Raw genomic sequence first — 26,755 nt, 5'->3', positions numbered from 1 at the left:
GCTGAGCAGGGGCCAAGGGAGCAAGCCAGTAAGCAGTGTTCCTCCATGGCCTGTGCTCCATCTCCTGCTTCCAGGTTCCTGCCCTGAGTTCCTACCTTGGGCTCCCTGATGAACTACGACCTGGGAGATGTAAGCTGAATAAACCCTTTCCTCCCCAAGTTGGTATTGGTCAGAGTGTTTTGTCACAGCAATAGAGAAACAAACTAAGACAGCCTGCATGTGTGTGCTGAGGATCCAAATAGGTCCTCATACTTCTGCAGCAAGCACTTTACCCACGAGCCATCTCCCCAGGCCCATGCCATCCTTTTTCTTTGCTTAATATTGGCATGTCATCTTCTGCTTAGAATCGGGGCAGCCAGAAACCAAAGACTTGGATCCTTTGCATTAGCTAGGGTGGTAGAATAAAAAGACGGACAGCAGGTGGTTCTTGAAGCCATTGAGCAGCTAAAGTAACTTGCTCTTTTATAAGATAGTAACCCTTAGTACTAAGCCACTTAGTTAGTTGGCTGTTTGGTTACTTGTAGTTAAAAGCATCTAGGACCCACTGCTCTGCAAACAGTCCTTGTGGCCCCATGCCAAGCTGTGGCTCTGGCTGTGTTGCTGTGTCCCACTTCCCGGTTCTTCTGCAACATTGCCTCGCCTCTCTCCCACCTAGGTGGGCCCTGACTCCCCTCCCTTTAATGGGAGCTGTCCTCGATGACTTGTGTATAAGCAAGGCCATGAGGCAGAGAAGTTGCAGGACTTGGAAGGCGAGGGCAGAAGAAGCCTTGCAATGGTCCCTTGAAACTCTCAGAAGCCTCCCTCTCTGCCTGTCCCTCTCTGAGCCCAGCTGCCATGCTGAAAGAAGTCCAACCCAGATGGAGGGGCTGGTTAGAGGTACGATGTCTCCAGGCTTATCTGAGCCCAGCCTTCAAGCCATCTAATCTAAGCTCCAGCATCAAAAATAGGAGTGGAGAAGCTTCCAGATGACTTCGGCTACCAGCAGTTAGAATCCCTCCATATGAGGTTCGGGCCTGTGGAGCAGAGATAAGCCAACCCTTCTATTCCTGTCCTGACTTCCTGACTGAGAATGATAAACAGTTTGTGTTCTATGTTGCCGTCTTTGGGGAGGTATGCTATGCTACAATGCATAGATAGGATAGGATTCTTACACTCACAGCAGCAAGCCATTTCTCAATTAAAGTTGTTGGATAGATACTTTTCTGATGGCTCTATGCCAGCATGGACTAGTTAAGAGTCAGCATAGTACATGTTTTAGAACAAGTGCCATGGAGTTAAGTTACCTTGGTTAAATTCTGAGTCTGCCATTCAATTACTATATGACTTCAGTACCAAATCTCTCTGCCTTTGTTTCCTGGGCTGTCAAATGAGGATAATAATAGTCCATACCACATACATAGAGAGACATGTTCCAAGAGGAAGGAAAGTTGATTGTTGTGGCGCATTTAGAATAGCACCTGGTTCACGATTAGGGCAATGCAGGTATTTGTTAAATAGACACCTGCACACTTTGACCATGCTCCTTGGTATTGCTGTCTTTTTACATCTTTTCATGATCCTGTTAGCACTTAGGTTCCTGGCCTTCTGTCAACCAAATGTAGATAAGATAAAGTGCCCTTATGACAGCTGTAACCGTTATTGATATTTGTTCCATTGAACCACATGAAATTGCCATTTTTGTAGTCAAAAAGTCAAGTATCAACTATTTCACATGGTCTGACATAGCTTAAAAAAACATAGCTATTTTAACATTTCTGTGTCAAATGCAGCAATAAAATGCATAATAAATGTAAACCTTTAAGTAAGGAAAATCTTGCATACAGTATCTTCAAATAAATGCTGCAATATGCTGGGTATTGACATAAGGGACGTGAGGTAGGATCATCCTAATATAGGTCTACAGGTGCAGAGATAGACATAGACACTGGGATTTAGGGGACTGCCATAGAGGAGCAGCAGCTATTTCTGCTGGGAAACTCTGTGAAGATTTTACTGAGGAGGTGATATCCGTGCTGGGTATGAACTTAAGTGCTCAGAGTAGGTGAGCCAGAAAGCTAAGGGAATTCTAGGCAGACAGATGTACTAGTATATGTTTGAAATTTCCTTTGGCAAATGATAAAAATCCAACTCACATGGTATTGGATAGATTTTATTGACTTTTATAACTGAGAAAATATAGAAATAGTAATGACTTTGGGAAAAACCTGTGTCTTGGTGTTCAGATAACCTCATAGGAAACTGTCCAACTCCTGTTTGATTCTTCTCCTCTTGTGATTTAACTCTCGGTTTTTCAGCACCTGAGGAAGGCAAACTCAGAGAGAACTTCTCCTTCTAAGTAAGTTCTACAAAGTTCACAAGGCAGACACTAAATGACTGTGTCCCCTAAGCCAGTCAAGAGCCACATACCCAGCCTAGGACATAATATCCAGGTGTGGGTACTCTGGAGAAGGCAAAAATGGTTGAGCAAAGTAGCTTCCCACTTCCAATCCCATGTTAAAGAGAAGAAAGAACTTTGTCAGAAAACTGCATGGCCACTGTTGCTGGATGTTCATTGTCCTAAATGGCAGCCCCTAGTCATATGTGGCGACTGACATTGAAATTAATAATTCAGTTCATTGGTTATAACTCTTCAACTCCTGTTATGATTTTGAAAACGATGTTATTAAGAACAGATAGTGTCTCATAGCCTTGTATTCTAAATCAGTGTTCTTGCTGGTTAGAAGTTAAGCCCAGTTATATCTGCATGTCTGGAAGCTTACCTTGTCCTAGTTTGCTCATTTGAAACACAGTGCCCAAAGGTGAAGTCAAGTATCTTTTATCTGGATTTACCTTATGGAATAAATGTTCAAAGTGGCATCAATATCTTCATTTTTTTAGCCCAAGAACGCAAGACACAAAAATGTTAAGCAGATGCTCAAGGTCACAGGGCTAGTTGGTGGCAGAGCTGGAAGTCAAGTTCTTGTCTGTCTCCAAAGTTATTCTGTAGAAAAGAGGATTTTCTAAGCATGAGAAAGAGAGGTGCCCTATTATCCTTCAGAATAGTTACTCCTATAACTGTTTTAAACAAAACACTGGAAAAAGGGAGACAGATGCAACCTGCAAAGGGAAATGCCATAAAGTTTTTGTTCACAAAAATCCCTTAAGAACTAGAGTAGTGCTTAATACTGGAAAAAAAGGGTTTTGATGACTATGTAATGCAGGAAAACAGAAAGAAGAAAGGAAAAGAAGAAGTAAGTGCCATCTGTAATGGCTTAGGTGGTGATTAGGGAAGTAAATAGGAGAGAGGAAAGGAAAGACGTTCTACTTAAAAGAATTAGAGACAGTTCACTAGGTACAACGTGTGGGGCTAGTTAGGGTCTCAATTTAAGGTGAGGAAGAGGGAGAGGACAGGAAGAAGGGAGGGAAGGAAGAATGGATGGAGAGAACGATTGGAGGTTTGACTGCTAAATGTTAAGGCACCAGTCGTTGAATTTGTTAAGATAAATGTGGCATGGTTGACTCACGTCTTGGGGACAAGAAATGAAAAGGTTATGGCTTAATAGTGGTGTTTGTGTGTCTTTGATAGGCACCTCGGTCTTTCAAGTTCAGTAACGTGATGTGTAGGGTTTCCTCAGAAACACCCAAGCACACACAAGTGGATAAGTGGCAAGTTATTATTTTCTCTATTTTGGTTGATGTAGAAAAATTTACACTATAAAAAAGTAGACAAGCTTGGGCTGGAGAGACAGCTCAGTGGTTAAGAGCACTTACACTTCTTCCAGAGGACCCAGGTTTGGTCCCCAGCCCCCACGTGGTGGTTAACATTCTTTCTTAACCCCAGTTCAGGGAACTGAGCACCCTCCTTTGGCGTCTGTGTGCACCAGGCACACTCATGATGTACTTACATACATGCAGGCAAAGCACTCAAACACAAAAAATACAAATAAATGAAATCTTTTTAAAAAATAGACAAGTTTGAAAGTGTTAACTTTTTCTTATTGTTATTTGTGTGCGCATGATGTGTGTGTGTGTGTGTGTGTATACGTACATGTGTGCATGCCCATGTAGAGGCCAGAGGAGGACCTTTGGTGTCCTCTGCCTTATCCCTTGAAACAGGAGCTCTCACAGTTAAGTTGGCTGACCAGTCAGCCCCACTGATCCACCTGTGTCTGTCCCCTGGTGTTGGGGTGACAGGTGTACACATGCATGCCTGGCTTTGTGGGTGCCAGGGATCTGAACTCAGCTCCTCATGCTCGTGCAGCTCTAACCTATGGAATTATCTCTCCAGTTCCCACATTAATTTTGTAATTGCCTCTTTCTGTGAGCATATTTTCATACACACACAATAGTGTGTTTCATAATTTACACATCTTCCTTTTGTGGGTCTGGAAAGGGTTGGCTCTCACAAGTATTAACCCTCACTCCTGAGATGCCATTTACATCTGAGTTTCATAATTTTTGACTATGAACTCATATTTCTGCGTGAGAATTCCTTGAGTCCTAGAATAGAGGCAGGTTTCTTCAGAGAACATTTGTGTTTGCTTCTGTGAGAACCCTGGTTCTGTGGCCACTATAATCTAAGTTCTCAACCTGAGGTATGTTTTAGACCACTCAGATGTGTGGATTTTGTGAAGAAAATTCTCATAATGCTTTTGTATTGTTTTGTTTTCCTTCCTTTTCTTCCTTATACTTAAAGCCAGTTTCTAGACAGGCACTAATTCCAGCACAGTGTGGGAGTGGGTACAGAGTTCAAGGTGGTTATTTCTAGTTCTTTCTTGCACTGAAAGGCTAGCTCTTCCTCTATGGTGTCCCACCTTTATCTTAGGACACTCTGAAAAAAGACCTAGAAGTCTCTTCTCTATGCCCTATGAGGAGTTGGAAATCAGTTCAATAGAACTCTTCTCCAGGGGGCACTGGATAAATAATGGGTTAGAGCACTTGCTACACAACCATGAAAATCTACTCTAGGATCCCAGCACCCATGTAAAAAGCCAGGGCAGGGTGCGCACCTGTAACCCCAGCACTATTGGGGGTGGCGACGGGGGATCCCGGGGTTGGCTGGTCAGCAGCCTAGCTCCAGGTTCAGTGAATGATGACTATCACTTGTTATAAGTACAGTTTCTATCTCTGGGAGCAGAAAGCTGTGATGCCTGAATGCTTCTTGTTGCCAGTTTTTCCTAAATATGTACTAGTTAAACATACTTATCCAAAATCTATTCATTGTGGTTAATTGCTTTATCGGCTTAAAATTTTTGTTTATATTAGGTTAAATTAAAATCATTATTTGAATCTTCACTTGCTCTTACTAGCTTTGATTTGATGCATGACCTCACAAAACCTAGCTAATTCAGGCCACCCAGTTGGTTCAGGCTTAGGCATAAGAGCAGAGTTGAGTCTAGAAAATACCACCTGTCTATGGGCTATGTATTTTGGCAGAGGCTAAGCGTAACTGACTCTCTGCTGCCCTCTGGAGACCAATTACGGACATAGGTATTTTTGTCAGCTCTGGATCATGTTTCTAAATTAACTTTTGAGTAATTTTTGTGAGATATTATACTATTTTATTTACTAAAAGAAAACTTAAAAATTATAGTCTCTAACTATTTTTTTACTTTCGTAAACATACTATCTAGAGTTCTGATTTTAAAAAAAGAAGGTATTCTTGGTATTTCAAATACATAAGGACTTAATATAGGGATTTAGGTATTTATAAAACTCCCAGAACAGAGAAAAAGGAATACTGTCACCAAATTTCTTTTTTTTTCATAGAACAAGCTGTGTTTCTTATTACTTGAAAAGAAAAAACTCATGTCCCTTTTGCTTTTTGGCTCTGAGCTCGTGCCTTCAGCATCCCTCATGATGATTTTCTGCTCCTCAGTAAGGAAAGCTTGATCCTACTGCAGACACATTCAGCACACACAGAACACCATAGCCCTTGCTGATGTGGTTTTTGTTGTTGTTGTTGTTGTTATTGTTGTCATTTTGGACAATCTCATAAGAACTTTAGTTCTCACAGCAAGAACCCCTCAATGTCTGCCTAGGCACACACCACGTGTGGATTTTGGTGCTTTCCCAAACTTCTTGGTATAAAGGCAAACAATTCTGTTACCAGGGGTCCAGGACAGCCTAGTTTTTTTAAAGGCTGTATTGCAGGAAAGCCTACAATGGTATGTCAAACGCTGGACCATCTGAGTCCCTCCAAACACTGTCCCCAGAAGAGACTACCACCAAATTTCAAACTAATAAATATAGTTAGAACATTATTAGATGGCTTCCTTTTCCATTAATTTGTGATCTTTGTCAATAGCCCTAGATTTGTTTAAAGTCTATTTAGTTATTTTGTGGACCTATATTAATACTATCCACCTTGTGTTATAGAATTGCATTGATTTTTGAACTAGATATTTTTATCATCATAGTGTGTGTATTGCTAAGTGTGTGTGTGTGTGTGTCTGTGTGTCTGTGTGTGTGTGTGTTGCTGAGGATAGAACCCAGGATCTTGCCCAAGCTATGCAAGTACTCTTTTAATATATAGTAAGTTTAAATATTATTATTTTTCTATTTTAAAAATTCATTTACTTCAAAAAATTATTTCAAATAAACTAAAATAGTTTTACGAGTTCCTCTTCAGAGAAGCTTCTCTTTTCTGCACTTTTATTGAAATTTGATTGGTCAGAAATTTATTCATGAATTTTGGAAGAGATTCTGTCATTTATCATGTCAAGTTCCCTGTCCAAGAATGTTGTCTTGGATAATTGATTCACTTCTGGATTATTGATTCACTTCTGTCTTACATATTTCAAAAAGACTTTATAGTTTTATTTATATAGATTGTAGACATTTTATAGTTTCTTTAGAAGATATAGTCTTTTCTGTCATGTTTTTAAAGTTTATTCCTAGTGTATATTGAAACCATTGGATTTTAACAGCTTTACTGAAATGCGATTTGCATAGCATACACTTTACCTGTTGAAGGTGTACGACTTAATGGTGTGTTGTATATTCACAGAGTTGTGCAACCATTACCACAATCTAATTTTAAAACATTTTCATTTCCCCAAGAGAAGCTTTGCCCCACTGACTCCACTTCTAAGTGCTTCCTTACCATGTCAAGGGGAAGACACATCTTCCCAAGGAGGTTCAGTGGGGGTGAACTCCTTGCTTGCTGATTCTTTTGGTACCAAAGCATCAGGAAAACCAATTACTGGCCTCTCACTCTGTATTGAATGTGTCTTCTGTGGAAAGGGAAAGTCTTGTCATCTTTGTAAAGCTGAAGGGTCTGAACCAGCTCAAGAGATGTTTTCAGAGAGGCACTAAGGTGAAGTTGAAATGAAGAAGGACAGCCTAGTAGATGCATTGGTCTCAACCCTTGGTCAGGAAGATACTTTCATTTTGCTTGAGAGCTTAGAAGATGCTTACTTATGCATTGCTGAATTAACTTGACAGCTATCTTAGGTGTCTTCTAAGCATTTTGAAGAAAAATTTAAGCTGGATGGGGTGATACATACCTGTGATCCCAGTACTCAGAAGGCTGAAGCAGGAGGATCTCATGTTTGAGGCCAACCTGAGCTATGTATCAAAACCCTGTCTCAGAATAAATCTTATGAAAGGACAGAAAGAATTTTAGAGCGACTTAACAGATCCATCCTACTTTTAGCTGAATGTTGAGGATTTTCTCACATACACATTAATTTGTTCCCTGTTCCCTGCCTAGCTCAGTATTGTACATGACAGGTCCTAGGAATACTTGCAGATTTATCTTTGGCTCTTCATATACAAGAAGAGTCTATTTTGGGGTGATTTAGATGGGGAAGGAGCATATACTCCATTGTTCAAAAGGATTAAACACTTCTGTAGCCCCAGAGTACTTAAAATAAAACAATTTCATTTCATTTTCTTAAATCAAAGAGCCACAGAAGCACCCTCTCCTTACCAAAGCAAGTGCTCTTTGAGGATTTGGGGGCTAAGGAATGAAGCCCTTATCTTCTTGCTGTGTTCTTTACTGTGGTTTTTCTTCCTGTGAGAAAAAACTGCAACAGCCTAAGGAATTTTATGTCCTTTGAGGGAGTTTTCAGGAGGAGGAAGGGGGTGGGTGGGTAGATATTTAAGTAGGCAACAGGAGACAGAGATGTGGGGAGAGCCCTGCAGATGGTCTGCCTTCACACTTTGTATCGGTTGGGAGGACTAGAATGTAACGTGCTTGACCTGCTGGCTATTCTTTTCTTTTTATAAATTCCTACTACTGGGGATTGAACCGAGAGCCTTGTGCACATTAGGCATACACTCTAATGCTGAGCTGTAGCCTCAGCCCCTCCAGTTATTCCTGTCTCTTAGGTGGCATTGGTGGGTCTTGGCACTAATTGCAGAAACATGAACAGCAGTGCTTGGGCAGATAGTGAAGGGTAACAAAAGCAGTTGTCTCTGACTGAGTTAGTGACCGTGGCCCAGCCCTGGTGCTAAGGGGTCCACATGCATCGTATCAGCTAGTTTTTTTTTTTTTTTTTAATAGAAAGACACAAATGGTGAGAGCTTTATTTAGTTGGATTAAAGAAAAAGGCAAGCTTTTGTAGCTAAATTTTGTTCCTGTGCCACCTTTTAGGGTTCAACCATGACAGGTATTTGGAAGGAAAGGGGACAGAAACTGACCCCTCTGGTGTTTGAAGAAAACTGCACACATCTCCTGTTCTAGTTAAACTGCCAAACTAACCTTAACTGTCCCTCAAATGTAGAGAATTCCAGACCTCTCGGTGGTTCCCTCGCCCTCTTAATCATCCTCCACTTTGTTAGTGCCCTCCTCATAGGGGGAATAGATATGTCTCAAGTCCCCGTGAGTGCCTCACAGATGTCATGAAGGAAGCTCACAGGTCTGGCAGTGTAAGGCTGCCACTCTCTAGTTCCAGGCCATCAACAAGAAGCTGCTTCAGCCACATTGCTGGCTGGGATTTGTGGGGGGTTGTTGTTTTACATGGGGTCTTACCATGTTGCCCAGGCTAGCCTCAGACTCCTCCACTCAAGCAATCCTCCCGCCTCAGCTTTCCAAGTTGCTGGGATTATAAGTACACGGCACCAGGCTTTAGTTTGCTCTTTTGGTTATCAGTTTCACGGAATACTTTTGTTATCTTTGTACTTTCAGCCTGTATGTATCCTGCAGGCTAAACTGGGCCTTTTGTAGGCATCACCTTGTTGGATCTTGTTTCTTTCACCCATTCAGCCACTTTGCTTTTGGGTGGAGAATTTAATTAATTTACAGTTTAAAATAACTCCTGATGTGCAAGGACTTACGTTGCCACATGGTGAATCTGTTTTTAATTCTTCTACTTTTCCACTGTCTTGTGGCTTATTGATTAATCTGTAGTAGTAAGCTTTGTTTTTTTTTGTTTGTTTGTTTTTTTCTTTGTCTTTTGTGTGCCTGGTAGAGGTTTTTCATTGTGGTTACCAAGAAACACATAAAATAACTTACAATTATAAGGCTCTATTTTAGGGCATGGTGGCACATGCCAGCCATCACAACACTCAAAAAGTTGAGTAGGAGGATTGTAAGTTCTAGGCCAACCTGGGCTACAGAGCAAGAAACTATTCAGCTGTTTGTATAACCTCTGGAACTTGGAAGGGTACAAGTTGAGAGGAAGAGAGAGTGGGGGAGGGGAGGGAGAGGAGAGAGGGCAGGGAAGGAAGAAAAGGAGAGACAGAGACTGTTTTAAACTAATAATAGGGCTAGAAAGATGGCTCAGCGGTTAAGAACACTGGTTGTTCTTGCAGAAGACCTGTGTTCGAATCCTAGCACCCACATGGCAGCTAACAACTATCCTTAACTGTAGTTCCAGGGGATAGATCCAAAGGTCTCTTCTGTCCTCTGTGGGCATTGCACAACATGGGTGCACTTACCTACATGCAGGCAATACACATACACATAAAAATAATAAATAAAATTTTTAAAAAGTAAACTAATAATAATTTCAATCACATATAAACTCCACACCTTACATTTTCTTTCACTCTATATTTTAAGCTATATGTGTCACACTTTACATCTTTTTATATTTCGTGCCCATTAACAATTGATTGTAGCTTTACTTTTTTTGTCTTTTAACTTTCACTCCAAAGTCAACACTGATCTACATATCACTGTTTCAGTTTGAGAGTATTCTGAATTTGACCACTGTTTTTCTTACCAGTGGGCAGGGGTATGTATACCTGATACGTTTTCCTATTGCTGCTTAGCACCCTTTAGTTTCTGCTTGAAGAACGTCTTTCCGCACCTCTCACAGGCAGGTCAGATGGTGATGGACTGCCAGTTTCTCTTTGGATGGGAACATCTTGTCTCAGCCTCATTCCTGAAGGACAGCTTTGTACACTGCAGTGTTCCTGGCTGGCATTTAAATTTTTCTTTCAGTCCTTCAAATACATACCCTCTACTCTCCTGACTTGCAGAGTTTCTTCTGAGAAAAAAGCTTTGTGAGAGTTGGCTTGTGTGACAAGCCTTCTTCCCCTCGCTGGTCTTTCGAAATTCTCTTTGTCTTTGGCTTTTATGAATTTGGCTATGATCATTCCGAATATTCTTACTTAGGCTGCTCTTGCTTGACATCTAGGTTGTCTATTTCTCTTCCAAAATTTAGTTTCCTCTTTCTGCTGCCTCTGCATGCCCCTTATCAATTCCAGTCTCTTTTTCGTATTTTTGATTTTTGTTTTTATAGTTGGTCAATTTAAAATGACCTGTCTTCATTTTCATCAATTCTTCTTACTTATTTGTTGAATCCACTGTTGAAAGTCCCCACTGTGTATTTTCAGAGCTTCTTATGATCTTTTGCAGGATTTCTGGTTCATTCTTTTGTTTGCCCAGCCTCTTTTTCTTTCTTGTTTAGACTAATTTTGTTCACATGGCTTTCCCAATTTGGTTTCTGCATCCTGTTGTGTGTCATAGGCTCCTTATGGTGATTCCTTTTGGATTCTTTGCTGGGCAAGCTGTAGATCTCCATTTCTTTAGGGATGTTGTTAGCTTCCTTTGGTGGTGTGGTATTTGCCTGATAATTCATTATCTGTTAGCCTTTCGTTGGTGTCTGTGCATCCGGCTAGCAGCGTCCTTTGTGATCTTTATTGTCTGGCTTGGGCAGGTAATTGCCTTCTCTTTTTGATTCTCCAGATGAATAGGATGCCTCTGGCTTCTGCACCTGCTGCCGGGTCCTCAGCAGCATCTATGCCGGGCTGGCTTGTTACTGGGGCTTCAGTGGGCTTCCATTCTTTCTAGCCTCTCAGATGACTGTTGTCTCCTGGGTCTTTATTCCTGGGATTGGTACTGAATGAAGGCTTTACTTAGGTTCTGTAGTTTGGTTGAGAGATGGTGGGCCTGTTTCCCAGGTATGCACACAACTGTGGTCCATAGGAGGGCTCCTGCCAGAACACGGCATAGGTTTCTTGGTGTGGCAGGACTGGCCCTGGGCTGCAGCTGGGAAGGGCTAGAGTTAAATTACCAGGATATTTCAGAGTTCACAACAGAGACTGGAGTCTACAAAGAGGTACCAGGAACACAGGTGAGTTTGCTTCTGTTTGGTTCCTGGGGAGGCAGGGCTATCCCTGTACCATGGCTTTTGCAGAGCTGAAGCTGGGAAATGGGGATGCTTTAGAATAAGCCTACCTTAGGAGGCCCATGAGGGCATGACTCCTGATAGATCTCTGGATGGACAGGCTGCTTCAGGACTGAGGCTGGGGTAAGATGGAAGTAATCTTCAGTGGGATATGATCAGTGAGCCTGCCTCTGAAGACATGGAGATACAAATCTCCCAGAAGCTCCTTTGGTGGGCTGCCACTGTCAAATGCAACTAGGGCCACTCCAGGGCATTTCAGGATTTACTATGTGGCCAACAATGACTTGACTCCGAGGGCATGGCCTGACAAGACTCCCAGTCAGTCCTTGGGAAGGCAAGACTGCTCTCAAATCATAGCTGAGAGTCCTCAGCTGAATTACAGGGTCACTTTAGGGTCCACAACCATAAGACGGCACTGGATCTGTCACCCGAGACATAGGTGAGATGACTCCTCTGGGCTGTCTTCACAGATGCTCCAGTAGTAGGGACCAAGGCCAATATTTGTGCCTAAGTCCATGGTGCAATGAGAACAGTTCTAGGTCCGTGAACAGAACCACTATCGTTGAGCCTGTCATCTGGGTGCAGGCCTGCCCCTTCGAAACAGTTCTTAGTTTGGATTCAAGGGGAGCACCCGTCTACCTGGTAGTCACTTTAGTTGACAAATGGCTACCAAATCCTTGTGAGTGCGGGAGGGCTGCCTGGGGGAAATCGCTTCTTCATTTGTTCTTCCTTACTGTGATTTCTATGGCAGATGAAGTCAGAGAGCATTGTGCTCTGTGTTTTATTGGATAATGCTGTACTGTATTGCCTGATAATTTAGTATGTATTTAAAGACCACTATTTACTAAGAAATATGGTAAAATTACAAAATAAAATAGCTTCGTAAAAGATTAAATAAAAATAAAGTAGATTCTGGCCAGATTTTTGTTGCTGCTTTTCCCCCCAGAGGTACTTTGACATGGAAGCAGAGAAAGCTGCCTTGCAGGACGCAGCAAGTAGCAAGATGAATTTTTTGGCAAGAAAACTGAGAGAGAAAGAAGAACTTCTTAAGGAGCTGAAGGAGGAGATGGCGGCATGTGAAGAGCTGGGATTCTACAAAACCGTGAGTTTCTTGATACCTATAAGCAATTATAACGTAAATGAAATCATAGATAGCTGCAACCTTGCATTAATAATGGATGAAAACTGGGCTGGGAGACGTTCCGTCAGTCATATGTAAATATAAGGACCCGAGTCCAATCCCCTGCACCCAGGTAATAGCTGGGCCTGGTGGCCAGAGCCTGTGATCACAGCACTGAAGAGGCAGAGATGATGGGGCCCCTCAGGCTTGATGGGATCCCTCAGGCTTTATGGGATTCCCTCAGGCTTGCTGACCAGCCCATCTAGACAAATTACTGAGTTCTAGATTCACTCAGAGATTCTGTCTCAAAACAGTAAGGTGAGCCAGGCGTGGTCATGCACACCTTTGATCCCAGAGCATAGGCAGTGGCAGGCAGTTCTCTGTGAGATGGAGACCAGTTGCAAGTTCCAGGCCAGCTGGGCCTACAGGAGACCCTGTCTCAAAAGTCAAAATAAAAATTAAGTAGAGCGCAATTGAGGAAGATGCCTGATGTCAACATCTAGTTTCAGCTTCCACAGGTATGGGAATACATGTGCATGCCACACACACACATATGCACATACCCATGAACATGTGCACACACGTGCACACACAGAAAAGAATGAAGTTGGCTTGGTATATCTTGGCTATCTCTCCACCATGTAAGCCAGTCCAGTACTTCACTGCTCAATGATACATTGTGAAAAATCCATACCAATGACACAGAAGATCACTGTGATTGTTCTTAAGTTTTTATTTACAGTGGAAATAAAGGAGCCTACCTGTCATTGCCAGAAAACAAATTCCACTCTAGAAAAGTCACATCGTATTTTCGTTTTTGTAATTTCTAAGACTTCCATCCTTTCTTCAGTCAAGATGGGTTAAAAGACAGTAAGCTCGTCTTTTCAAATCAGAGGCTTCCAAGAAGCCAACTTGCATGAAACAGACTTGAGGCAAGAGAAGAAACTTGGGCAAAATCACAGGGACGTGAGATGAGAAGGACCCCTCACTCTGACATCTGGCGGAAGTCTCTTGCTAACGGAGAATCAAGAATTCTAACACAATCAACATTTGCTATAAAGACTGCCAGCAATGTTTCTTTTATACAGAAATATTTTCAGATAAGAATGTTAAAATATCCATAAGCCAAGTGTGGGGACTGAGAGGTGACCCCAGTGTGGCCTCACTCTTCCCTGGGAGTCTCACCAGCAAAACTTATATATCCCTGTAATCTGGAGTTGACCTTATCAATTGTGATTCTGCCCAGAACATCTCATGAAACACCCTGTGAGTTCATTCACCTTTCTTAGCAATCTTTTGAATATAATGACTTTAGAATTCAACAAAATCATATTTATAACTATTGTATGTGAATGAACTGTGACTCTTTTTTATTCTCTTTTATTATTTATTTAATAACCACATGATTAGAAGAAGCATTTCATTACAGCATTAACATATTCAATAACAATTTTCTGAGCTAAGATGAATCTTTTTTCAAAATTGGCTGTAAATTTTTTAGGTTTACAGTTGAATTAAATTTTTAAGTTCACAGTTGAATTAATACAGTCATAAAATATTGAACTCAGCATAAACCGTCTAAGATATAAAATTGAATGAGGTTTTAACCTTTAAAAAAGATCTCCATTTCATTTTAAAATATACTGCTTCATACAGAAAAACTCATTTTTAATGCTACTAACACTTAGATGTTTGCACATGCGTCTCTAATCTCTACGTATCTGATTTTTACTAGCCTGAACTGTGACTCTTAAGCCCATATGCACACTGGGGTGCGTCTCGGTCTTTCCCTGAGCACCTCTTTCTGTTAACCCTCATGTTCAAATGCATGTTAAAAAACTTCTGTTAGGGGGCTAGAGAGATGGCTCAGCAGTTAAGAGCACTGACTGCTCTTGTAGAGGACCTGGGTTTGATTCCCAGCACCCACATGGCAGCTAACAACTCCAGTTCCAGGATGAAGCTGACACCCTCTTCTGAGCTTCACAGGCAGTGCACGACACAGGTGCACTTATTACACATGCAGGTAATACACTCATACACATAAAAAAATAAAAATAATAAATAAATTTTTTTGGTCTTTTTGAGTCAAGGTCTCTCTGTAGCCCCCAGCTGGCTTGGAACTCACTACGTAGAGCAGGCTGGCCTTGATCTCACAGAGATCCGCCGCTTCTGCCTCCCGAGTGCTGGGACTAAAGGTATGTGCCATAAAAACCTCTTTTAGAAAACTCCAGCTCTGTTTCAAACTAGCTCATTCTGAAATTCTTTTCTGTGGCAAAATCAAGGACATGGCTTCTCCCTTGTCCAAAATGCCTGGGACCAGAAGTGTTTCTTCAGCTTTCTATTTTGGATTTCGGAGTGGTTTCATGTACATGATGACATACATACGTTTTGGAGGCATGGTCTCACTGTGTAGCCCTGACTGGCTGGCCTGGAACTCACTATGCAGACCAAGCTGGCCACAGACTCACAGAGATAAGTGTGCTTCTGCCTCCAGAGTGCTGGAATTAAAGGCATGCACCACCACACCTGGCCTGTGATGAGATATCTTGATGGAATCCAATTCCAAATAAGAAATTCATTTTTGCTTCACAGACACTTTATGCATATACTGGAGGTAATTGTCTAAAATGTTCCTAGTAGTTTTGTGCTTGAAACAAAGCTTCATGATATGGAATTTTCCACTTGGGGCATCATGTTGGTGCTCAAAATGGTTCAGATTTTGGAGAATTTCCAACTTTAGATTTTCAAATCAAGGATGTTCAACTTAAGCAGGGTGCTTCATTGATGGTGTCTCTAATTATTCTTACAGCTCGGTTTACAGACCAGAATGCAGAAACAGAAAAGTTAATTAATTTTCCATGGGCACACAGATAGTAAATCATAATGAGGAGCTGCAAACCAGAGTCTCCTTAACCCAAGGTCCCTGCTAGGAGCTGAAGTTTTATAATTTATGATAATAATTTAAGATTGGGGGCTTGAGAGATGGCTCAGCAATTAAGAGCACTGACTGTTCATGCAGAGGACCCAGGTTCGATTCCCAGCACCTACATGACAGCTAACAATCATCCATAACTCTAGTTCCAGGGGAATCTGACCCCCCACTTCTCACCTCCAGGGGCATTGCATGACACAGGGTCACTTACACACATGCAGGCAATACGCTCATACACAAAAATAAATTTTTATTTTATATGTATGAGTGTATTGCCTGCATGTATGTGAGTGCGCCCGTGTCGTGCAATTCCACAGAGGTCAGAAGAGGGCGTCGGATTCCCCTGGAACTGGAGTTAAGGATGGTTCATAGCCGTCATGTGAATTGAACCTGGGTCCTCTGCAAGAGCAGTCAGTGCTCTTAACCACTGAGCCATTTCTCCAGCCCCATGTTTTTTTTGTTTTTTTTGTAAAGAAAATGATTTAACAGAAAACAATGTGATGGGCAGATTTTAATCCAGCCTCAGTGAGGCAGGGTAATTTATTTCCCACTTAGAAAATGAGATGTAAGACCTGCCTAGCTAATGTGGAGTTGTCACAAAAGTACCTACTCAGCTGAATGTCAGCATCTGAGAACTCTTTGAAAAAAAATTAGAATATAAATTCGAGTTGATATGAAGAAATACAGAAGTCCTTATGATCATCTGGTTGCTGTTCCCTAAAATGTGCTGAACAAGCCTTGGGACATTGAGTGCATCCCAGGTCAGAAGAAAGTTCTTTAAACTCTTGAACTCATGTGTGTGTATATGTGTGAAGTATATACATGTGTGCACATGTGTGTGCGGGTGCCAGAGGCTGACATGAAGATATGTTCCTCAAACACTTCTAGACCTTATTTCTCCTCCTCCTCCTCCTCCTTCTCCTCCTCCTCTTCCTCCTCCTCATCCTCCTCTTTGTCCTCCTCCTGCTTCTTCTTCTTGAGACAGGGTCTCTGTATGGCCCCAGCTAGGGTGGAACTCATCATATTGTTTTGCCTGACCTGTCAGTCTTCTTTCCTGTCTCATTCCTTATAGTTTTGACTCTTCCTCATGGCTTCTATCTATGTATCCTTTCAACATTGCTGCTGCTATGCCTCCTCCTCCTCCTCCTCCTCCTCCTCTTCCCCCTCCTCCTCCTTCTCCTCTTCCTTTTCCTCCTCCCCTCCTCTTCCTCCTTCTCCTCCTTCTTTTCCTTTTTCCTTTACTTTTTCTCTCCCTCCCCCTCTTCCCCGTCTCATCTTCTCTTCCTCTGTCCCCTCCTCTTTCCTTCTTTCTTTCTTTCTTTTTCTTTTTTTGAAACTCATCAGCAATTTTATCAGAGCTTAAAAGACACACCCCACTCCTGGGCAGGTGAACTATAATCTCAGCAGCTGTCCAAGGAGAATAGACAGAAGGAAGAAAAGGCGTAGAGATCTGCCACATGGCCGACAAGCAGTCACATGAACAACTTATTTTTTAAATTTGCATGTGTGAATCTATGTGTGTGTGTGTGTGTGTGTGTGTTTCTAGTGTAGTGTATATGTGTATTCATGTTTGTACATGAAGACCAGATGTTGGATGTCTTTAATCACACTCCACCTTATCTTTTGAGGTCTCTCACTGAACCTGGAGCTCTCTAGACTGGTTCAGCTACACTGGCTGGCCAGTAAGCCCCATGATCCACTTGTCTCCACCCCCAGTACACGGGTTACAGGGGCACACAGCCATACTCGGCTTTTACATGGGTGCTGGGGATCTGAACTCAGGTTCTCACACTTGCAGAGCAAGCACATTACCCACTGAGCCATCTCCCCAGCCCATACTCTTGAACTGTTTGCACAGCTACAAGTTCTCATCACATAACTGGTCTGTTATGTTAACTGGTCTGTCTGGAGGCTGGGGGCAAGGGTGAGACAGGATGGTGGCTTTGTGACAGCAGCAATTGGAGGCTGAACCCCACTTAGGAATAAGCAGTCTATTCTGTGGGTTAGATGGATTCCAGAACATCTTGGTTATTCATGATAATAAAATTTGTGGAGGTTGGTAATTCCCACTGTTAGGGTATATAGCTCTCCCCTGGGGACTTCACCAAATGTACCATTGGAGTGACACCCAGAGCACAGGTGTACACCTCACGAACACAGACATGCATGCCACAAAAACAAAAATGCTTTATCTCGATCAATCTGTGGGAAATACTTTTCTAAATCCTTTAAAAACAAATTTTGCTAAAACTGCCACTTATGGTTAAAGTTTTTTGTTTGGAAATATCTTGTACAACTGCCCCCTCTAGTGGTTTTTAAATTCCTCTGAGACTTTGTGGTACTCTGCAATTTGATTTGGAACAGGCTTAGGGGAAAAGTTAAAAGTGATGGTGGTGACATGGCTCAGAGGGTGCAGATGCTTGCTGTAAAGCCTGACAACCCAAATTATGTCCTTGGAACCCGTGTAAAGGTGGAAGGAAAGAATTCATTCTAGAAAGTTATCTTCTGACGTCCCTATGCAGATGTACCCCTCCTGCCTCTCATACACACATCAATAATAAGTAAAATTAAAATTTAGAAAAAAATTTTAAAGAAGAATTCCTTGAAAAGCATTTGAAATAAAATTTTACTTAATCTGTCTAAAATTAATTTATCCTTAGTGATAATCAAGTTGTATCAGTAGCTTTATGGTTACTAAGTAGTCATATTATCTCTTCTGGTCGGTTTCTATGAGAAATCTAACAAGAATGTGCTGCGGGAGGGCTGGAGAGATGGCTCAGTGATTAAGAGCACTGGCTGCTCTTCCAGAGGACCTGGGTTCAGTTCCCAGCACTGACATGGCAGCTGACAACTGTCTGGAGCTCCAGTTCCAGGGGATCCAACACCCTCGTCTGGCCTCCACAACATTGTATGACATGGATGCACTTGCATACATGCAAGCAAAACATTTATACACATGAAATGAAAAAAAAACCAAATAAATTTGAGAGAATGTGCTAGGAAACGATGAGCTCAATAAACAGTTTCAGTTACATGTGTGACAAGTGCAAACCAGGAAGGAGGCATGTTAGTAAAATTTCATGATAAAATTTTATGAGAAGCCTCATCTCCAGATGAAATCACTCTTGATGTCACTTTCCCCTGGGACAATGTCATTCAGAAGGCAAGAGTTCCAGACTTTATTCTGTGGGAAACCAGTGAAACTTAGCTGCAGACTGTTGTGGTCTCTGGGATGCCATGCTCTTTGTTGAATAATCCCCAAGTGTGTGTGTGCATGCCCACGGGTATGCGCCTGTGTGCACCATGCATGCGTGTGCACCTGTACACCATGCATACATATGTGCCTGTGAGCACCACATGTAGACTTCCATCGCAACTGAAGTTCCTGTATTGGACGGACTTTTCATTTTACATTCTAACCCCGATATAGCGGAGTTGTGCAACCATCCTCCACCCACTGATGAACAGATCTGCTTGCTGCTGACAGTACTGAAACAGAGATGTCATTCAAGAGTGACAGCTCTGCAGGGCCACGCCGTCCTAGGGTGCCACTTTCTTGGTTGTCACTCACTGGGGAAGCACCTGCTCTTTGGCTTGACTGTCACGTGGCAAGAGCATGCATCGCAATCCTGCTCCTCCCTCAGCCTCAAATTGAGACGTCCAAGTGCGTGGAGGCCACAGGATTGAAACGCTAATATCACAGAAGGGGACTGCTGAGCAGATATACAGACTGCTCTGAGCCAGGACTTCTCAGGCTACTGTTCCTATGCGTCACCTGCAGAGCTTATTCAGACACAGACCCACATAGGTGGTCTAGGCTGGAGCCTGAGAGTCTGCATTTCCAGCAGGTTCCCAGGTAATGGTGAGGCACCTGGTCATGGAGCACATTGTGTAGGAAGGTTCTGCTTTTAAAAACACGTCTTTTCGGATTCAACATGGGATTCTGAAACCTGGAAACAGAAATGCTGTGTTCACAAGAGTAGTCATGTTTATGCGACCACTCAGAGGCCTGGTTTTTGTAGTGTGATAGAAAAACTCGAGATAACAAGTTCCTTTCTGAATTTAAAATCCCAGGATGATTGTGAACCACACAATCTTAGGCTTTAACACACACCTAACCACCTTTTAATGATCTACAACCTCTTTAACTGTGCTTTATTGATGTAGTTTATTTTAAAGGAGGCTTAACTGGCTTAAGCAAGCCAAAACTAGCAATATGGGCAGATGGCAGAAGAACTGCCATAACAAAACTTGTGGAGTGTAAGAGACGACAGCAGCCGCTAGAGCTGCCTCTTTGTTCCCTTTGCTAATGAGTGTCCTTATTACCCTGGGTGTCTGAATAGTTAATTACTTGCAGTTCCTATGGCTGACAGATGGTGGAGACAGAGCTAAACGCTGGCCTCTGGAGAACCAGGGCTGCAGACTGGTATGTGGAGGAAAAGCCCTCCAGTTTAATGTGCTTTTCCTTGGGTCTTGCTTTCCTACGGAGAGCTTCAGCAAACATTTAGCTGTTAGCTGCAACTGCTGTTCACTTGACTCTTCAAATAGTTCTTTAGCTGCTAATAAAGGGCACTTGGGTCAGCCACTGTGGAGGTCTGTGATCTGCCAGTTAGGAAATAAACCTGTTACACTTGTTTATAAACCAGGCTTAAACCTGTTAAAGTAAATGTTGTCTGTACCAAAAAATCCTTTTAAACCATAATACATTCTGCAGTGGTCTCAAATTGAACTATGTGGGACTGCAGTTCTCAGTAAATGAGAAGGTTGTGTTGTTTGGTAACTACTCGGATTTGTTAGCATTTCTTTAGTTAAGAGTTTATTGGAATCCCAGGACTCTGCTGAGTTTGGAGGATCAAGAGTTCAAGACCAGCCTGGGCTACACAAGTGAGACCGTATTCCAATAATAAGAAATAAATTAATGTAAAAATTAACTGGGATAGAATAATCTGAATGGAATGAAAAGTAAAAGCTTGAAAGATTTGTCCCTCAGTTTAGATTAGTGCAAAACTCAACAGCATATTTAAATACTATTAAATCTGATACATATGATTATAATGTCATTAGCAAGTCACTTTCTGACAAGGGCTTATTAATGCATTACAAAAACATTTCATTCCAACACTTGCTTTTCTTTTGAACCGTTAGGATTGCACAGGAAAGCATTTTAATGATTTACTTCCCAACTCCGCTAAAGAGTACAATTCCAAACTGGAAGACCTTTTCGGTTTTTTGTTTGTTTGTTTGTTTTTTGGTCTTTTTGAGACAGGGTCTCCCTGTAGCCCCAGCTGTCCCGGAACTCTCTATGTAAACCAGGCTGGCCTTGAACTCACAGAGATCCACCTACCTCTGCCTCCCAAGTGCTGGGACTAAAGGCGTGAGCCACCACACCCAATGACCATTTTGTTTTAGAGTATTTTATTCTTATTTATTTTCAATCACAGAGTAGAAGGGATAACTTATAATTCAGCTATGATCACTTTGAAATTCAAAAGTGTTTTAGAGCTGATGGTAGCTCTGAAGCAAGGCATGCAGAATTGTTTTGTCTATTTTGGCATAATAACATGACTCTTATTTTGAGGTTGCATAATCCACGATGTAATATAAAATTCTGCACCAGCCTCTCTGATCCAATACATCTTAATTTTTTTAAATGTGTCCATAAAATGTCAACAGCCATAAGGGAGTATATTCAGATGTTTTCAATAGCTTTGAAACAGACAAGAGGAAGAAGAAAAAGGGAGTAACTTTCCCAATAAGCATCTATATCGTGTAAGAAAAAGCATCTGCCATAATGGACGTGGCAAGACTTAAACAAAAGACGCACATAATAAAAATGTAAATGAGTTTGCTTTACTAAAACTATAACTTTAAAGTCTTTTGTTGTAAGTTATCCTGAAACCTTCTTACAAGGTAATCACTGTTTGCATAGAGATTTAAACTGAAGTCTTCAATAGCATTAACCGCCTGCACAGTCCCCTGTGACAAGCATGGAAAGCCACGTTAATGTTCAGAATATGAATTGCCTCTGGGTGGCTCCTCCACCCAGCAGAAAACCAACTGTGTGGATATCCGCGGCCTGATGGACTCCGTGCGGCTCCCAGCCTGCACACGTCACCACTTTGACATGTGATGGACTCCTCACCACTCTGGCAGCACTGACACTGGGAAATGCCACAAAGGCAACAAGCCCCCCTCCCTAGCCTTGCACTTTGCTACCCCCTGGTGCTGCCCGTCCACGGTCTCCCCCAGCCTGCCTAGTTACGGGGGACAGTGCTTCAGACACACAGAAGTGTGGGTGGAGGGGCCCCAGCTGCCTCCCCAGACACAGCCTCCATAATGAATTGACCTGAATGATGAGGGCACACAAACAGTATGATGTGCATTATTCCTGTCAATAAAAATGTCCCCATGTGCTGGGGTCTTTGTACGGAATGTACTGCTGTCTTTCTTCCAGCCTCTATTTAGTCCCCTTCCTTTTTGCTATTCATATTATAAGTGTGTAATAGAATTCAGAAAATTATATGATAGCTCCTCTCTATCTGCACCACCCTTGTGTTGCATATTTAAATCCTCGGCTCCCTGCTTAGAAATATGGACTTCTCCGTCTTGCAGGATTCTTCTACCAAAGAGCCCAGTTCTCCAAAACCAGAAAAGGACACTGTGGATTATAAACAGGAAAATGAGAGATTGCTTCAAGTAATTGCTGATCTCAGAGAAGAAGTTCAAATGAATATGAAAGAAAATGCAATGTTAGGTAACATTTTAAACCATACTCTTGGGGAAATTCATTGCTATGCTGGGTAAATTTTCCACTCATGCTTATATGTGGTCATTTGCACTGAAAAAATAATCAATTTGAAACCTATCTTTGCTTTTCTTTTAAGATAGCATTCCTTGCTTGAAGCAAAAGATTTATCTAAAACTGTGCTCCTGGGCCACGTATTGTGAACTCAGAGCGATTTTTTTTTTTTAAGCAAACATTAGCCTTGACAAAAGAAGAAAAGAAAAGAAAAGAAGTTCTAATCAGTCGTAATCAGTCAGTTCTATTTCACTTGGAAACATTATAGACAGAAACTTGTGCTGACTTATTTCAAATGCTAACTGATGCTCTAAACTGTAACATACATAAGCATACGTTATTAGGATTGAGATACGCGTGTGCACTAGTAGGCTTAGCACCTCAGAACGAAATGCTAGAACTCAATACGTAATTCAGTCTTTGACACAAATTTTAAATGCAGATTTTTGTTTGAACACTTTATTTTGTTCATATCATAAACACATCATGAACACTGGTGAGATGAGAAAATAGTGTAGTATCTCTTCTGAATAGATGATGCCACGCCAGTGTGGTTCCATTTCTTTTCTGATGGGCTCTGGTAATGCTGTCTCAGGTCGTGGTCTTTCTTAAAGTGCCACCTGCTAAAGCACTTTGCACCGGCTGTGACTAACAGCGGAACTGTCCGCTGTTGGTATCGATGAAAAGCTCACAGCCCTCAGCCACACTTGGTTCTTGAACTTACTTCTTAATCCCTATCTGACCAGCCGTCTGAACAGCAGGAAGAAGGCTGTGAATGTCAAGGGCAGTTGTGAAGGTCACGGTCCTGCTAGCACTTGAGTCCACCATGCCTGCTGGTGGCCTCACAGCCTGCCCCAAAGCAGGCAGCTTGAATACAGGGGCATATGCATGTAATTTCATGGTCAGCCTCTCCCTCCTTTTGTTTACAGAAGATGAACTTATATGCCTGAAAGAGATTGCAGAACAGGATCAGCGGACTATTCAGAAGGTACTGTAACATTCTTACATTGATAAATGACTCTTTTTAAATAGACATATCAGCACCATTGGTCAATGACACCATGGCCAGAGTGTCTTCAGACGTAGAGAAAGTTGACTTATGTATTTCCCATTATGTAAGCTTTGTAATATATTTCCTTGTTATTTGGAATAAAGTGGCTAGTGATGAATAAGAGTTGTCTTTTAAACCCCATTGATGTAGAGAAAATCCTTTGGGGACATTTAAACATCTTATTGGTTGTAAGGAGCTGCAAAGTTATGTGGCATAGAGGGTCCAACATTTACTTGTGGCGGAAAGCATACATCACTAAGAATGAGAATATATTATTAAGTCTTATTTTCAGCTCAGATGTTGGTTGATGTTCTGTTTTTCTATATAGGAATGAATTAGGTTTGCTCGATCAGGTAAGTCTTTGTTTAGAGCAGGAGAGTACCATAAAAATCAGGATTCTATCATGCAGTTAATGCATCAGGACTAGGCCCTGCTGGAAGCTCTTTCAACAATGTTTCCTCCCCTGTGTGGTACTCAAAGCTCTTTGCTGTAATGGTTAGTTTTCCTCATACTGGGAGCCCCAAGAGGGCAGGCACCCTGTGCTGAGGACCATACCTAGTACCCTGAAAAATATTCCTGTAAGTGATTCATAAGAATGTGTTTAGAATTCATAAAATTTACAAATGAAAAAACCCACATCCCCAAATGACTTCAAAGGAATATAAACATTTCCCAATAACTGAACCAACTATCAATTTTGAAGTTAAAATTTGGCAAAATTAAAAACTCAGTTTCTCAATTGCAATGAGCCACATTTCAAAAGCAAGATGGATGTGGGCTGAAGTTTACATTTAGTTTCCAGCCAGGTCTGAATTTACATTGCAGGGTCTTCTTGGAGTTTGCATAAAATTAGTTCTAAGATCCATTGTTACACTGATAGGGCAGCATCCTGTGATGTTTTTCTCAGCTACGCAGGTTTCCACCAAACTATTTCATCTTTTTGGGCTTCACCCAATGTCTGCTATGGCAGCATTGTAAATCCTGTTGGTACAGAGATAACACCAGTGTTTCTGAACAAAGTCTGAATCTTGGGATCAATTTTCTAAGGTTAAAGAGGAAATCTCAGGTTTCTGATTTCACTTAACCTACTAGGGAAATACCACCAATTCATCTAAAACGTTTCTAAAGCCATTTTGTCTGCACTACCCCTAGTGAAAATGAGTCACAGAGGTTCTTAGTCTGTGGGGAACACAATATGGAGTAAGAGCCAAAAATGTCCCCTGTAAGTCACCAGCAGTGAGCTGAAGACATCAGCCACAGGCTGCCTCGGGTTCTAGGTCTGCACTGCCCAGGGGTAGCCACTAGTCACACTAGGTTACTGCACATTTGAAATGTGGCCAGTGTAACCGAGAGAATTCAACTTTATTTTAAGTCAGAATGGAAATATTCGATGCTTGTTTCAATAAATGGAAAAAAACCTTCATATTTTCAATAACGTAGACGTGAATCTGCTTCCTTCTAATCTGTAAATTTTTTCAAAAATCTGCCTGCTCATAAAGATTTAGCTCTCAAACTAAGATTTCCTATAATTGAAAAATACATACTAGATTTAAAAAATGTGAAATGTTTCCCTACTAATTTCAATATTTATAAGACATTGTTATGATAATATTTGGGGTACATTATAACAGACACAATTTATTATTAAAATCACATGTTTACCTCCTTAACAAGGTTACTATAAATCAAATTTTGTGGATGCGACTCACATTGTTGTTTCAATTTCCCAGCTCTGTTCTAGAGGAATGCAGCAGACCTCTTACCAGCATGGTCATCTTTTTAAAATCCTGTGTTTCTCTTTGGCTTTTCTGTACACCCACTGGAATTCCATGCAGACACAAAATATAGGCACATTTATTACCAAGAAGAAAGACTCCAGACCCCAGGATTCCTGTGTCATTTCTAACCCTGTAGGCCCGCTCTTTCCTTCCTGTTTCTCTCTGTGTATATAGAGATAGATAATGTATAGGAAAGCGGTTTGTCAGCTGGAAAGGAGGTCAAACATGATTGAACAAAGGGGAACTGATTTTTGCTGGTTTGTTCCCAATATGCTTCATTAAATTATTTCAGCGGTGGTTATTGGGTACCCCTGAGTGTCACACACTGCAGGGCTGCTGAAAATTAAAATGTAGGTATGCATATGGCATGTGGTGCCGCAGGGCACCAAGTCTAGAGGAGCAGAGCACAGAGCAGGGTAATGGGTCTGTGTTAGAAGTGTGGATATGAAGAAGAGAAACATCCAGAAAGTTCTAGAAAGCCTTCACCAACAATCCCACACTCGCTCACACTATCCTCTTGGGGGCCTACTCGGGTTCACTTTTCCAGGCAAAAGGACAAAGGAGCGGCTACTGAGCATGAGTGCGCGATGGAAGTGCGAGGTGGGTTTTGGATATGGAGTGGCTGGCTAATGTAACAGGAACTAGGTGAGACCAGAGGGCGAGAATCTTTGGTGGTACAGATAAAAAAGGGGGCTGGAGCATGGGGAAGGTAAGCAGGAAAAAAAGAGTGAAAACGGCCAGATCAAAGGCGTCAAATACGATACAGCTGCCTGTTTTGAAGCTGTAGGTGTAATGAGAGACCAGTTGAGAACAGGACTGAGTTTGGGTAAGCTGACTCTTGTCCACTCTCTGGGCGAAGCCCTGTCCAATATGGAACTCAGCACTCACTGCGTTTTATTTCCATTGATCTACTGAGAGGGTCCCTGTACTGTTTTCCAGTCCTCCATCACCTTGCAATCTGTTCTTGGGAATTTCACTGTAGTACGTGGCAGACCAGGTGACAGAGAGGACAAGTGCAGTCTGATGACCAGCGAGGTGAAGGAGCAGTAGGAGGTATGCCCAGCACCGAGGCAGGAGATCAGAAAGGGCTGAAGGAAGAGCACTGAGCTGCTCCCAGAAGAGGGTCAGAGCTAGCCAGGAAAATGATGGGGAAGTCCAGAAGGGAGTCCCAAGGACCATGAGATAGCACCTCTTAAAGGGAAAGCCCTGTGGTTTCAGTAGCAGAGAGCAAGGGGTGGCAAGGGGTGGGAGCACAGCAGGAGAGGGCTACTCATGCCAAGGGTTGAGTATCTTCTGAGTCCACCCAGAAGCCTGGACACGATGCTGGGCTCACATTTGTGTCGGCAAGAGGAACAGGAAAAGAGAGCCCAGACAAAAGGTTACTTCAATGCACCATGGAAAGTATAAAATCTTGAAACAAGGACAGTGACCCTGGAGATATTTATTAAATTAATAAATGCATGACTTGACTGAGTTGAATGAAGGTTTAAATTAAGGTGTGAACTTTACTGATA

At 42.0% G+C, this 26,755-nt stretch overlaps 1 protein-coding gene across 1 annotated transcript in view; it reads left to right on the top strand.

The window, feature by feature from the left end:
- The window catches only part of CUNH10orf67 (chromosome unknown C10orf67 homolog), a 166,184-nt gene that overhangs the window by 37,205 nt on the left and 102,224 nt on the right, over nt 1-26,755 (top strand). Inside the window, exons 5-7 of the mRNA XM_029562936.1 lie at nt 12,508-12,663; nt 22,226-22,367; nt 23,342-23,400. Of these exons, the coding sequence (XP_029418796.1) occupies nt 12,508-12,663; nt 22,226-22,367; nt 23,342-23,400 (357 nt within the window). The remainder of the gene's footprint in view (nt 1-12,507; nt 12,664-22,225; nt 22,368-23,341; nt 23,401-26,755) is intronic.

Source organism: Nannospalax galili, unplaced genomic scaffold (genome assembly GCF_000622305.1).
Source record: "Nannospalax galili isolate Female #2095 unplaced genomic scaffold, S.galili_v1.0 scaffold14, whole genome shotgun sequence".
Lineage (NCBI taxonomy): Eukaryota > Metazoa > Chordata > Mammalia > Rodentia > Spalacidae > Nannospalax > Nannospalax galili.
The sequence above is the reverse complement of the archived record's forward strand: the minus strand, read 5'-3'. Positions and strand labels throughout refer to the sequence as shown.